Source organism: Rattus norvegicus, chromosome 5 (genome assembly GCF_036323735.1).
Source record: "Rattus norvegicus strain BN/NHsdMcwi chromosome 5, GRCr8, whole genome shotgun sequence".
In the NCBI taxonomy this organism is placed as follows: Eukaryota; Metazoa; Chordata; class Mammalia; order Rodentia; family Muridae; genus Rattus; species Rattus norvegicus.
In genome coordinates this window covers 167,724,449-167,738,207 of record NC_086023.1, presented here as the reverse complement: position 1 = coordinate 167,738,207, position 13,759 = coordinate 167,724,449, and the positions used below count along the sequence as shown (strand labels likewise).

At 49.6% G+C, this 13,759-nt stretch overlaps 1 protein-coding gene across 1 annotated transcript in view; it reads right to left on the bottom strand.

Annotated features, from left to right (window-relative positions):
• Dnajc11 (DnaJ heat shock protein family (Hsp40) member C11) overlaps nucleotides 1–13,432 on the bottom strand; it is a 45,257-nt gene extending 31,825 nt beyond the window's left edge. Inside the window, exon 1 of the mRNA NM_001108694.2 lies at nucleotides 13,358–13,432. Within this exon, the coding sequence (NP_001102164.1) occupies nucleotides 13,358–13,429 (72 nt within the window). The 5' untranslated portion in view covers nucleotides 13,430–13,432. The remainder of the gene's footprint in view (nucleotides 1–13,357) is intronic.
• Nucleotides 13,433–13,759: the final 327 nt, after the last annotated feature.

Sequence of the window (13,759 nt, the reverse complement as noted above, 5' to 3'; positions counted from 1 at the left end):
TACCTGCCTCTCCTCCCTCTCCATCTGGTTGCCTCTGTGATTTGCTGGACAGTCTACGCTGACCTTCCTTCCATTCCAGTGGCTGAGAAGGCAGGCTCGGGAATCTGACGGCTGTGTCTAGACCCAGCCTGTGCTACTTCCAAGTCCTGTGATGCTGGGTGAGAGAGAGCTTTCTAATGACGGTGAGACAGCCCAACACACAGGAAACTCACAAATGGTGGCACTTCAGAACCTGCTGGTCCCCCCCTGTGAAACCTAGAGTCAAGGCTCTCCTTAGCTATAGTGAGGCATACACCAATTTGCTCACACTCAAGCCAGGCAGTGCACACCACTGGAGAGCAATCCCTGTCAGCACTGGGACGTGGGAGGGTCACCGCCCTGCTGTGAGGAACAGTGGACCAGCACCACACCCACTGGCTGTGCTCAGATGGCATCAGTCCCACGGCTCAGCCTTCTCTTCTCCCTGTCTGAGTCTTTCCCTGCTCATAGTAATAACCATGCACCATACTTCTTGCTCCACCACCGTGTCAACTGCAGGGAACCCTACATTTGAATCACAATAGTAAACAGAAAATAAAACACACATCTTTCTGATAGCTCACTGCTATGACTTAAAATTAAGTTACTGCAAACTGCAGTTCATTTCTGCAAACTTTTCTTTCCTTTGTTTCAAGACAGAGTTCCTCCACTTGGCTCTGGCTGTCCTGGAACTTGGTCTGTAGACTAGGCTGGCCTCAAAATCACAGATCTGCCTGCCTCTGCCTCCTCTGTGCTGGGGTTAAAGGCATGTGCCACCACTAGCCTGCAGTTTTTTTGTTTCTTAAAGATTATTCACATGATTGTCTACACATGTGTGCACATGTGTATAAAGGTGTTGTGTGTACAAGGTGTCCGTGGAGGCCAGGAGGAGACATGAGATTCTCTGGTGCTGGAGTTACAGATGCTGTGAGGCACCTGACATGGGTGCTAGGAACCTTGGTCCTATGGAAGAGAAGCAAGCACTCCTAACCCTGAGCTTCTGTCCTCCAGGCCCCGCACTTATGTGAAAACAAGAATTACCGTGTAAGCATGTTTCTATCTGTGGCACGTATGAGCATGAGGGTGACACACTGCACATGTAGAGGTCGGAGGGTAATTCATTGGAGTCTGTCCTTTCCTGCCACCTTTACGTGGGTTCTAGGATCAAACTCAGGTTATCAGGCTCAGGTAGCAGACTTTTGCCTGTTGCCATCTTACCAGCTCCCTGGGTTTTTGCAGTAGGGTCTTACCATGTAGCTAGGCTGGCCTCAATGTGGTCTCATGCATTTTTTTTACTTCGGTTCCCTCAGTGTTGGGATTATAGGTGAGAGACAGTCTGGCCTTCTTCCTGCAAATTTTGTTCTTTCCTGTGTCTTACCAAAGTTACCAGTATAGGACAAAATGGACCTGACTGACTAGGTTAGAAAGACACTTCCTGGTTATTAAAATTAAGCCAAGTGTCTGGAGAGCAGGAATCTAGTCTGCAACACCACCTTTAATCATCTTAATAAACGGCATGGAGTGCTATTGATTAAGTAATGGAAATGAGAAGTTTCATTTTTAATAAATATCACATTCAATAAAGGTTAGATTGGGCCTTTCATCACAACTGAGTAGTTAAGGTCACTGGTTCGATATTTCATAAATGATAACCTTTCTCACTACCGTTCGGCTCCTGATGCCATTTCGGAAGGTAATGAGATGCCATTAAGAAGGGCACCTAGGCTACATTTATCTCTAAACTTCCACAGGAAAATCCAGAGATGTCCCAAGTTTAAAATCTGAAAGTTTGATAGCCCCAGTCATCTGAAGAGAATGTTAGGCTACAAATTAAGCCTCCATAGATCTTTTAACAAGATTTCTATTCTTCTGTGTGAGCACGAACATATGTGTGTGGTTGTCTGTCTGTTTATGCCACATGTGTGCAGTGCCCACAGAGGCCAGAAAGGGGACACGTAGCTCCTTTGAAGTCAGGGCTACAGGTAGCTGTGAGCTGCTAACGTGGGTGCTACGAACTAAGCTCGGCTCCTCTGAAGAACAGCAAACACTCTTAAGCTCTGAGTCATCTGTCCAGCCTTGCCACAGATCCTAGAGATAGACAGTCATTCCTATCCTCACATGAGGAGACTAGAGACTGCATAAACCTGTGCTTATTAGACGACACACCACTCAGCCTTCAGGAATCAAAGAAGGAATCATAAGGCAGGCTAAATACTTAAAGCATGGGAAAATAAAATATAACACACCAAGCCTACCGGATAAATCAAAGGCAGTATTGGGGAGAGATTGGGATTATCATCCACTACATTAAAGCCATGAAGTACAGCCGGGGAGAGGCTCAATGGTCAAGGGAGCTCACAGCTCGATCCCAAGGACCAGGGCTCAAAAGGCAGCAGCATTCATTTGACAAGCTGGTCGTTCCTCTCACCCTCCTGTAGCCTCTGGGAATGCACAGTTCATTCGCCCAGGCTCACATATGTGTGCACACATCACATAACTAACCACCTACCCACCCACCCACCCACCCACAAGAGTATCCCCAAGTGTGCCCGAAGCTGGGTCCCCAGAGCTGATGCTAAAGAGACTGGGCTGTGGCTTGTCCTAGGGAAAAGATCAGGAACCCAGCTGCTCCAGCTCCCATTATCATCCCTCACGTCTCACTGCCAGTCACAAGGCCTTTCCTTACCAGGGGCGAAGAGAGCTGCTGGAATGCCTCACATACCTCCCAAGAGACAAGCTATATCAACCTTCCATTCTTTACAGTCCCCAACCTCAAGCATTTTATCATAGCAGCAGACGATAGACTAACACAAAAAGGAAATAAAGAAAGAAAACCTTTAAAAGATGGACTCACAAACCAAGTGGGGAACAAGCTCACAACTGTTCAGGATACAGGAGTCAGCAATCAAGGCCTCTAATGCAGCCAGGCCTGACAGATCATGCCGGTAACTCCAGCATATTCAAGAGCCAGACCAAGGAGGCCTGGATGAACTCTGGGCCAGCCTAGGCTATAAAATGAGACCCTGTTTCAAACACCAAACAGTATCCCTCAAGCAAATGACAAAAATCACTCAACAAATAAGATCATGGCCAACACAGGTTCATTCTTCTCAACATATTCTAAAAACCGAAGAGGAAAGAACAATTTGAACCATTCTGCAAGGCTGGTATTCTCTGCCCACTCCTCCTTCCTTCCTCCAAAGAAAGCTGGTGTCCTGGGAGGGCTGCAGCACACTCCTCGGCATCAAGCAAGACACCGAACAAAAGGACCAGGGTTGAGGGTGGCTCCACGAGTGGAGAAGGGACATGCAGTGCAAGCTGGGAAGTCTGATGTCCAGAGCCCATAATGGTGGGGAGAACCAGCTATGACCAGCAGAAGTGCCCATGAGAAGAACATCTCTACACACATCTGATCCCACATACACACCCCTACACACACACACACACACACACACACACACACACACACCCCTACCTGTTCCCACACATGCACCCCTACATACACATACCTGATCCTACTCACAATTCTGAAACAAGGCATGGATGGCTTCTGATCAACAAAGGACTGGAAGTGCTCACCAGAACAGTTGTGCAAGGTGAAAGAACACTCAATTAGAAAGGAACAGATTAGCTCTTTTCAGGATGACATGCCCTACAACTGGAACACACACACACACACACACACACACACACACACACACACACACACCCCGTTACAAACAGAGACAATAAGGATCAATCTGGAAGAGGAAAGCAATGGCAGACACAGTCAGGAAGACGCCCCATAGCGTGGACAGAGAACACCCACCATCAGCACACGCAGAGAGACGCAGCCCACGTCCTCTCAGCAACACCGAGACACAGGCTCACACTGGATAGTCCAGGCTGGCCTCAAACCTTAACATTTGCCACATCTTCTGTGTGTGCACACGAACACATGACACTTATGTGTCAGAGAACGGTTGTCTGAGGCTGTTCTCTCCTTCCACCATGTGGATCCTGGGGAAGGGGAGAAGCAAACTCAGGTTGTCAACAGAGCTTTTCTCAGTGGCCTTCTTGGCAGCCCTGGGTTTGTCATACTCAGTGCTTGGTGGTGGTTTTGTTTGTTTGGGTTTGTTTGTTTTGTTTTTGAGGGACTCAAACATCTGAAGCAGGAAGTGCCGTATGGACAGCCTAGAACAAGCAACATGGTCTCCACACACCAGTCACCGGGAATAGTCCTACTGTGTGCCAGGCAAACAAAGAGCCAGCAATGCTTGCTGCAAGGTGCTTACAATGGCAATAGTTCCGCTCTTAATTCAATCCTGCGAGGAGCAACAGAGCACGCTCAGCACAGGGAGTGGCACTCACTCAGCCACACACCACTTTAAGAACAGAGCTTAGCTCTCTCTGCAGCCTGTACCCTCCCTACTCAATAGGGGAGTCTATGCAATGGCCACAGCCGAGGACACACCGCCGCCTCTGTGTAAAGGCCTGTACTCTGGAAAATGATTCTATAGGGAAGAGGCTGACTTGGGAGCCAGTGAACACTGTGCTGGTCTGGATAGGAGCTGCTGCCTCAAGAAAGGGGCCACAGTTCACTGTGTCACTAAGTCTCTGTGTCAGCAGAGACTAAACCCTGCTCTCTCTCCTCAGGGCTGGGAGACTGGATGTGGCCCTTCTGTAATGTGTCCTACTCCACAGCCTTCCCCCTCATGTGCCGAGACCGTTTGCCACTCAGCACAGTCTTCCCTTCTACTACAGAGCTAGCCTTGTGTAGCCTGGAACTCAGAGATCTGCCTCTTCCTGTCTCAGTGAGATTCCACACGCAAGGCTGGGTCTTGGCGGACTTGTCCTTAACGGCTAACACCTCAACCATGCAGAGGAAGAGCCTGTCAAGTAGGAAAATATGTTTTAGACAGCGTGACCTCTGTGCACTGCAGAGTGTAGCTGTGCATGGCCTCTGTGCACTGCAGAGTGCAGCTGTACATGGCCTCTGTGCACTGCAGAATGCGGCTGTGCACAGCTGGCAAGAGAACACTGTGCACGCACCCCCCCATGGGAAACTGTTTTCATTTACAGACATCATTACTGGTGTTGGTGAGAAAGGCAGCAAACAGGTAACCTTTCCCCCTGCAATAAAGAGCCCGAGAGGAGACAGTCACCATCTGTCAGATGGAAAGGGCCAAACGCAGTAGGAAAGAGCTGTGCTCGTCTCCAGGGCCTCCGCAGGCCTGCAGAGATGCCCGAGGCTCACTGCTCTGGGCCAGTGCACCCCTGTGTATGAATCTGCTCTTTTCCTCTTGCATCTGACTTCACGCAATCTTTATAAGAGAAGCACAGATTTCCTAAAACACAGATGAAGAAATTCCTTCCAGTAGCCAGTTCCTGAAGCAACTAGAAGGCTGTTCCAGCAACTGGAGGCTCAGTACAGGGGTAGTGGGGACCCTGGAGATGGAGCGATACACCCAGAGTTCAGATCCTCCCTCTGTACTGTGCAAGCTGCAGGTGGGTGTGGCAGCCTGCTTAAAGCCAGTACTCAGGGGGTTGGGGATTTGGCTCAGTGGTAGAGCACTTGCCTAGCAAGTGCAAGGCCTTGGGTTCGATCCCCAGCTCCGAAAAAAAGAATAGGAAAAAAAAAAAAAAAAAAAAAAGCCAGTACTCAGGGGACAGAGTCAGGACCCACAGGACAAGGTGACCACCATAATCTCTGAGTTCAACACCAACATCTACCCCCAGCAACAACATACACTCATGCAAAACAAAACAAAATTCTAAGGGTGGGTGTTCCACAAAGTAAAACAAACCTAAATAGGTGAGCCGGGGTGGGGGTGGGGGTGGGCAGCAGATCCATACCACTCCTGTCAGCAGGATGACTGATGTCAGCTAGGCTCTGGGTACCACCAAAGAAACGAACACCACAGGATGGCCCCTACCCTCAGGAGACAACAGACTAGATGTGGTTTCATTCTTAGGACCTATGAAGAAGGGCTGTAGAGATGGTTGAGCGGTTAAAAGCTCTTGTTCCACTCTTGCAGAGGACCCAGGGGCAGGTCCTGTGCCCGCACCTGGCAGCTCACAGCCACCTGTGACTACTCCAGCTCTAGGAGAATCCGACTCCACACATAAAAATGAAATAAATCTAAAAAAAGAAAAAGCGCGCACACAGGGACTTAAGCTGGTGGTAGGTCAGGAATGCTAAAGTCAGTGGTACAGAAAGCAGGGTGGTCAGAAGGCAAGTCGAAGAGCCCTAAACGGGGCACTGTGTGACTTTAGCTTGCACCAGCTGAGAGAGGCTGCGGCACACACACACCAGAAGAACCGAGGAAGCAGGCTGATATAAGTGCTGCTGGGGAAGGGGAGGGAGGGAGGGAGGCAGGAAGTGGGCAGGCGCTTCATTGGACACCTGTCCCTCTGCTCATCCCTTTCTCGGGCGTTTGTTAAGAACAGCCCTGTACTGTTCAGCTGAAGTGCTGTGGAAATGCACTGTAGCAACTGCAGTCACCTCACACCAGGGCGTTTCCTACCTCTGTGCAGGGAACACGGTGGTGACACATGCAGGAACTCATCAGTTTCTTTGCAGTGCAAGAGGTAAATGTCACCACAAAGCAGAGAGGAAACATAAAACATCTGGTTTATTAAACGCTTTCAAAATGGATCCAGGGGCCAGTGACATGGTTTAGTGGATGGGACACTTGCTGCCAAGGTGACAACCCAAAGGAGAGAGATGACCCCTGCAGTTGTCCTTCGACCTCTTCCACACCAGCATCATGATCTGGGAGTATCTGTCTCTCTATTCCCCCATCCCCCACTAATTTCTTTAGTGGAGTCCAACTTCAACACTAACTCAGAAAATAAGAGGGATTAAGAGACCAGTCACTGAGGCATGGAGGAGAGAGGATCAGGAGTGCAGAGTCACCCTCCAATACACAGTGAGTTCACAAGCCAGCCTGGGATACAGGAGATGAAGTCTTAGAGGCAAGGGTGGCGGGGTGTCCAAACGACCTGGACGCCCACTCAAGGAAATATACAGGGGGAACTGCCAGGGACTCCTCTGCATACGTCAGCAGCTAATTACAGCGTGTACACACACACACACACACACACACACACACACACACACACACACACACACACTTTTTTTTTGAGACAACCTGTTCTTTTCTTTTTTGACAAAGTCTTGCTATACAGACATGCTGGCCTTCTACTCAGCCGTCCCTGCAATCTGGCTCAAGTGCTGTAACACAGGTGTACACTACACCCAGACAGCTCTCCACAGGGCCTGCGCTGACCCTGACTCCCCAGTCTCCAGCCTCCACCATCCAGTGACGCCACACCCAACTCTTCGTTTTTATTCCCTGCAAAGAAGCAGGCAGGCAGACTGGCGTGTGCAGAGAACTGCATGTCCGTCTGTACAGGAAGTATCAGATATGTAGCGCACTTCAGCCCTGCAGACAGCACAACTGCCTGACTTTAAGGGTGAAGAGACAGGTCAGACTGGGCAAGTTACCATCTGTTCAGCTGAGGCTGCCTTACGTCATATCTGACCCCACCCCACGTGGGAGACTGTCTTCGTTAAAGCCACCCTTTGAGGCTCCATTACAATCTGTGCACACCACCAACAGATGCAGAGAACTCAGTGTTCAAGAAGCTGGGCTATACCACCAGACGCCCTTCTCTGTGTCTGAGCTCTGTCACCAAGGAGACATACCACATCTCACCCGTCTCTCTACTGTGACATACCTTGGGTTTCACGACTCTTCCTGGTCATGCCCGCGTATTTATCTAGTGCCCTTGAGACACATGCTCCAGATTTCCTGTGGAAGGAATTTCTGGGCTCCATCAATATACGTAGTTCAGACCCTATCTCCCCAACAGGAACTTAATCTCCTCTGTGCACATCTGCCCCGCCCTGCCCAGTCAGGCGCACTGCTAGCAGCCCATCTCTTTTAGCTTGGCATTTTCCCTCGTGAGAGTTCTTGGGCTTCTATACACCAGGGAAGGAACACTGCACTCCGACACGGAGGAGTAGATCGCACAGTTCAGGAAACTCAAAGGTGGCTGTTCCTTTCAGAGTGGAATCACAGTGCGTTCTTATCCTAACAGCAGCAAGGAAGCAACATTGCCAGCGGCTGTCTCTCCCTGTCAGAGATGTATGCCTGGCTCCTCTTTGAAACGTGTACAATATATTAATTTGTTGTTTTAAATCCTTATTTGAACAAGGAAGCTATAAATGAAATAAGCAAAATTAAAACAGGCAGTTAATAAAAGTAGACGTCCAGCCCCGTAACTAAGCTAAGCAGAGCCCTGTATTTTCTTCTCTATTGTTTTATTACCAAATTTACAATAAACACAAAAGCTTTCAATTGAAATCTGAGAGGAAAGTGTTTGACTGGGTAATGCAAAACCGGAGCATAAAAATTTCAAGAAGCTATTACTGAAATGCCCAAAGCAGGAAGGTCTTAACTGGCTTATGGTTCATTAACGAAGTAAATTTAACTTTGTATTATTGGCTAATTACATTGAGAGGACATTGAACCTGGCCAAGCACCCTCCATGCTGTCCACACCACAGGCTGCCTTGGCTCTCATACCTGCCTCTGTCACCCTGGCCGAACCTGCTCCTCAGCTCCTTCCCGCCTGCCTCTCTCTCTCTTTGGAGCACCTGTGTCCCCTCCATTTGTACTTCCTATCTCTCATGTTTGCTCTGTGAGACATCTCGTGCTAAGGCTCACCTTCCAGCAGAGCCCCCACCCTAAATCAACTCTGCAGGAAGCAGAAGGACAGCAATACTGTTTAGGAAAAAGAAATTCAGCTCTTTGGACAAGAAGGAGCACGGTAAACTGGGCACAATAACCTAATGCATACATTCTGACACCCTCTTCCTGTGGTACTGAAGATGCAGCCCAGGTCTGTGTGCACACGGCACCTCTCTACCACCAAGTCACGTCTCCAGTGCAAGGCATATATACTAAGGCTGTCCACACACACACGCTTTTTTGGTTTGTCTTTTGTAGGGTATCATGTGGCCCAGGGTATCCTCAAACAGAGCTGATGTGGACCTTGAACTCCTGACCTTGTGTTTACCCTCCACGCTCCACCATGCTGTGTATAGCTTCACAATAAGCAGAACCTCATTCCCATCACCGGGATAACTGCTTATGTCCAGTTCTTTACACACAGTCCACCCAAACGGCAGTATGTATAACCTGAGCTTACAGTATGCGCTTTATACAGCGTTACTTCCTTCCTTCCAGGCGTTTCTGGAGTCCTGGAGTTAAAGGCATGTGCTACCACACCCAGCCTGTTAGCCACATTTCTGTGTCAAAGAAAACAAGACTGGCCTGTACGCTGTCATCTGGTGGGTAAGGGAACCTGCTGCCAAGCCAGATGCCCTGAGTTCCCACAATGAAAGGACAGAACTGACTCCCATCCATGTAATTACATGATGCATGTGCACACATACAATAAGCACTACACATAATTTCACAAAAACGAAAGCAGGCAGAGCAGCACACCTCCTGTCAGGAGTACCAGGATGAAGCCCATGTGTTCTCTTCAGCACTGGTGTCTCCACTGCTAAGAACTTGCAGGTCAGGTGCAGGCAAGATTCCTGGCCCTGAGCCTCCTGGTCGACAGAAAGAATGTAGCTACCTGGACAATTCTGGTTGCGGACAGCCAGGCCCGACTCTACACACCCAAGGCAAACATTGATTCACAATCACTGCCACAAGTGTCACACTTTGAACATATGTCCATGGGACACTCCTTACTGACCTCATGAAGAGAAACCCACATCACACAAGGTGAGAACCAGCTCCTGCAAGTTGTTCTCTGACTTTCAGACAAACAAAGCGCCACAGACACAATTGACAGGCAAAACAAAAACCGAACAAACGAAAAACAAGCCCCAGTACCCCAAACCTCCCGCTTTGAAAAAGAGGTTGGCTGATCAAAAAAACTACATAAGACCAGTCGGGTTTCTTTAGACAGGGTTTCTGTTTGTTTGTTTGTTTGTTTGTTTGTTTTGAATATAGACCTGGCTGGTCTTGATATCATGAACTCATGATAATCTTACTGCTTCAGAATGCATTGCTAAAATGAAATTCTTTAAAGTATAGAATAAGAGCAATAAAGAAGAAACCAGACCATATTATTTAGGAATAAACTGGGTTTAAATTATATCAGTTTAAGAATTCTATAAAAGGGCCATAGAAATAGCCCAGTGGTTAAGCACACTTGCTGTAGAGGACCAAGGTTCAGTTCCTAGTACCCCCCAAAAGCTCATGACTACCCACAGGAATGCGTATGTGCACATATGCATATTCATGCACAGCACTCAGACAAATCTAAAGGAAACAATCCTGCAAAAAGCTAACAATCGGTAAATTTAATGCTGATTTGTCGTTGAGGAATTCTTTCTCCATACAGTTTAGAAAAATCACCCCAGAGATCAGAAGAGTCTGATTTCAATCCTGATAATGCATCTAACACCACAAAACCACATAGCCAACCTGGTTCGGTGAGGTCCACTAACGGTGAATGACTTAGGAGGGTGAGGGTGAAGCGCCACAACAGTGGGAGGGGCTGCCTCACTAGGGTCATCAGCTTTGTTTACAGCAGGACTTGGCTGTCCTGGCTACCTCCTGACATAGAGATTCAGAGTGATAATGTGCAGTCTAAAACCTAAGAAGGGAGATTTCTGGCACTTATTACTTTATTAAATTCTCTTTTGCATCTAACTTTTTCTTTACCTTTTTGAGACATGGTCTCAGGTAGCCCAGGCTGGCCTCAAACTAATTGTGTAGCTGAGGATGACCTTGAATGTCTAAACCTCCTGCTTCTACTTCCCAAGTGCCACTGTGCCCAGTTTATTCAGTAGATGCAGTACCTGGTGTGGACCATGCTTCATGCATGTCAGACAAACATTCTACCAACAGAACGAAGCCCAGCTCAGTGCTTATAACCTGCACACAGAATGGATGTCCTGGCTCTGCAGAGCTGCTTCTCTTGCAGCTCTCCTAGGGAGAAGACTGAGCCTGGTGGGACGCCGATCATTCTGAAAACGCCCTTTGAAGGCGCTTCTGAGTGCTGGTGGGAAGAGGAGTGGATTCCTACAGTGACTCAACCAGGGTCAGAACAGACAGCAAACGCAGTAGCTGCTCAGACAACTCATCAACGCACAACACAAACACACACTCTCACACGCTAGCCTGAGAATGAAGATTTCTCCTGCTTGGTCTCCAGCTAAAGCATGCTATTTCTACTTCAGGTTTGAAAAAATAAAGCAAACCTTTAGTAAGCACCAATGTCACCATCTTCACAGCTTTCTTTCCAGTAGAAGCAGCAGCCACAAAGTCAGCAAGCAGATATGATGGCACTCGACACTGAATGTGCTGACAAGAACAGCACAGGACAGAGGCTTGTGTGGTGAGGACTTCATCTAGTTATAAATGTGGGGAGTGCCTGCACTCAAAGGCAGAAGTAAGCATTCCTTTAAAAGAAGTGTTTCTTTGGCTCCTATCCCAGTGCAGTAGCAATCAAAGGCCTCAAGTCCCAGGGGGCTCACATGTCGTTGAACACCCACAGTGGCACAGGTTCAGGAGCTCTGGCAAACAGGTAAATGGATGCTAACAGCCCAGACTAGCCAGGACACTGAGAGACTTAAAATAAAACAACAGACCCATTCCAGAAAGGTCGGCTCCTTTTACCACTTTGCTTTCTCAAGAACCAGGAAATATGTAGGCATTGTGGCTTTGCCTTTATTCCTAACATTTGAGAGGCAGCCAGATCTCTGAGAGCTGAAGGCTAGCCTGGTTTATACAGTGAGTTCTTGCCAGCACTACAGAGACCCAGTGTAAGAAAAACAAACAAGGGGTTGGGGATTTAGCTCAGTGGTAAGGCCCTGGGTTCGGTCCCCAGCTGGGGGGGGGGGGGGGGAGAAAAACAAACAAACAAAACCAAAATAACCCAGGGGAAAATTTACAGCTCCATTCAACTGCTAAGTGACTAGGAGTCAAAGAAACAACTTGCTCAAAATCTAAGGACAGTTCAGCTATAAATGCAGAATGAGACTCTCCAGGTGCCCAGATGCAGTTTAATAAGATCCGGAAGTCCAGGAAACATTTCCGGGGCAGTTTCTGTAGTAAGCAGTGGCTGACACAGAGCGCAGTATCAGGACAAAGAGCTTTGCCGCCTGTGGAGTGGTAAACTGAGGCAGCAGTGGAGTTCAAGAGCTGGGTTTCTGGAGTTAGCCTGCCCATGGATGAATTACACCTGTTTGTTCCCTCAATTTTTATGAGGGTGGCTCTCACAATTTAAAGACATCAAGACAGTTCTTTCAACAGGTAGCTGTGCACAAAACACTCGGAAAGATGTTATTAGCACACAAACTAACGTTTACTGGTAATTGGACTAGCTTTGCTGATGGCCCAATTCGGTTACTTTTGATCACTACCAGAAAAATCTAAAGGACAGGATTGGGACTTGTCTTGGCACGGCTGGAAGCCTGGGCCCAGCAGCCACAGACATCACGAATGCACCCTATGACGTGACCTTGGAAGCCTTCCAGAAACCCTTCTCTGACAGAGCTCAAGTGCGGACTAGCCATCCAGAAATAAGAACGTCTGAGAAATATACACGTGCCAGACAGTGCGGGTCTCTCGGCTGACTTTTTATTCTCGAGGAGACCGCGTCGAATCCACTTGACTGGGATGCCGAAGCCTAGTCAGAGCGCTGGTGCGTCTCTGGCCTAGCACTTCTTGCTCGTCCATCGCCCCTTGAGTCCAGGCCGGGGAGGTCCTGCTCTCTAATTTCTGGGCAAAGGCTCAAGGGATTGAAGGAGGGCACGAAACGCTAGCCTGTGCGGGTAAACTCGGCTTCGGTAGCATCAGAGATTGAGAGGTCCGACTGAGCCCTGGAGAGGCTTGACCTTGGTGTCCCGGGCTCCGTTTGCCCATCTGCTGTCTCAGGACGATAACCCTAACCCCTAGTCTATGGCAGGAGTGTGTAGGGGGAGCGTGGGACAGGGTCGCGGGGACCGGGTACCCCATTGCAGCGGCTTCCCTGGGGCTCTCGTCCCCGTCCAGCGACTGCGTGGGCCCCGACCCGGTCTGAGCACGGTGCACGCCACGCACAGGACGCGGAGAGCCGGGCGGACGCTGGACCCGCGCCAGGGCGCGAGGGTCGCGGCGGTGCCGGCAGCTCGATGGCTGGCAGGCGCGCACAGCGGCGGGGTCACGCGGCCTCTTGGCCGGGCCGTGGCCTTGCCGGGGCCGCTGCGGAGCCAGAGCCACCCGTCCGACCGTCCAGAACCATTGAGCCGGGCCTCAGCCGGGCCGACGCCGCGCCGCGGGCCTCACCTCCCTGCGCACGTTCAGCAGTGAGTAATAGTCTTCATTGTCCAGCTCCTCCTCGCTCAAGGCCGTCGCCATCTTCGCAACCTTTCACCCCGCCAAACCGGCGAGGCCGTAGTTAAGAGGGTACGGCGCTGCGCGGTGTTCCCAGCGCGTCTTCCGCCTACGCCACAGCGGCCCCTGGCGGCCCGGAGCCTCACCGCAACCCTCGGGACGCGCCTGCGCACTGCGCCCCCGCGTGGCCGAGGCCGGAAGCTGCGAGGCCGGGAACCTTGCATGTGTGCTTCTGTGCGTGTGTGTGTGTGTGTGTGTGTGTGTGTGTGTGTGTGTGTGTGTGTGTGTGTGTGTGTGTGTGGTGTGTACGAGCGTGTAAGGTGTGCATGAAATTGTGGTGTATGTATATGTGTG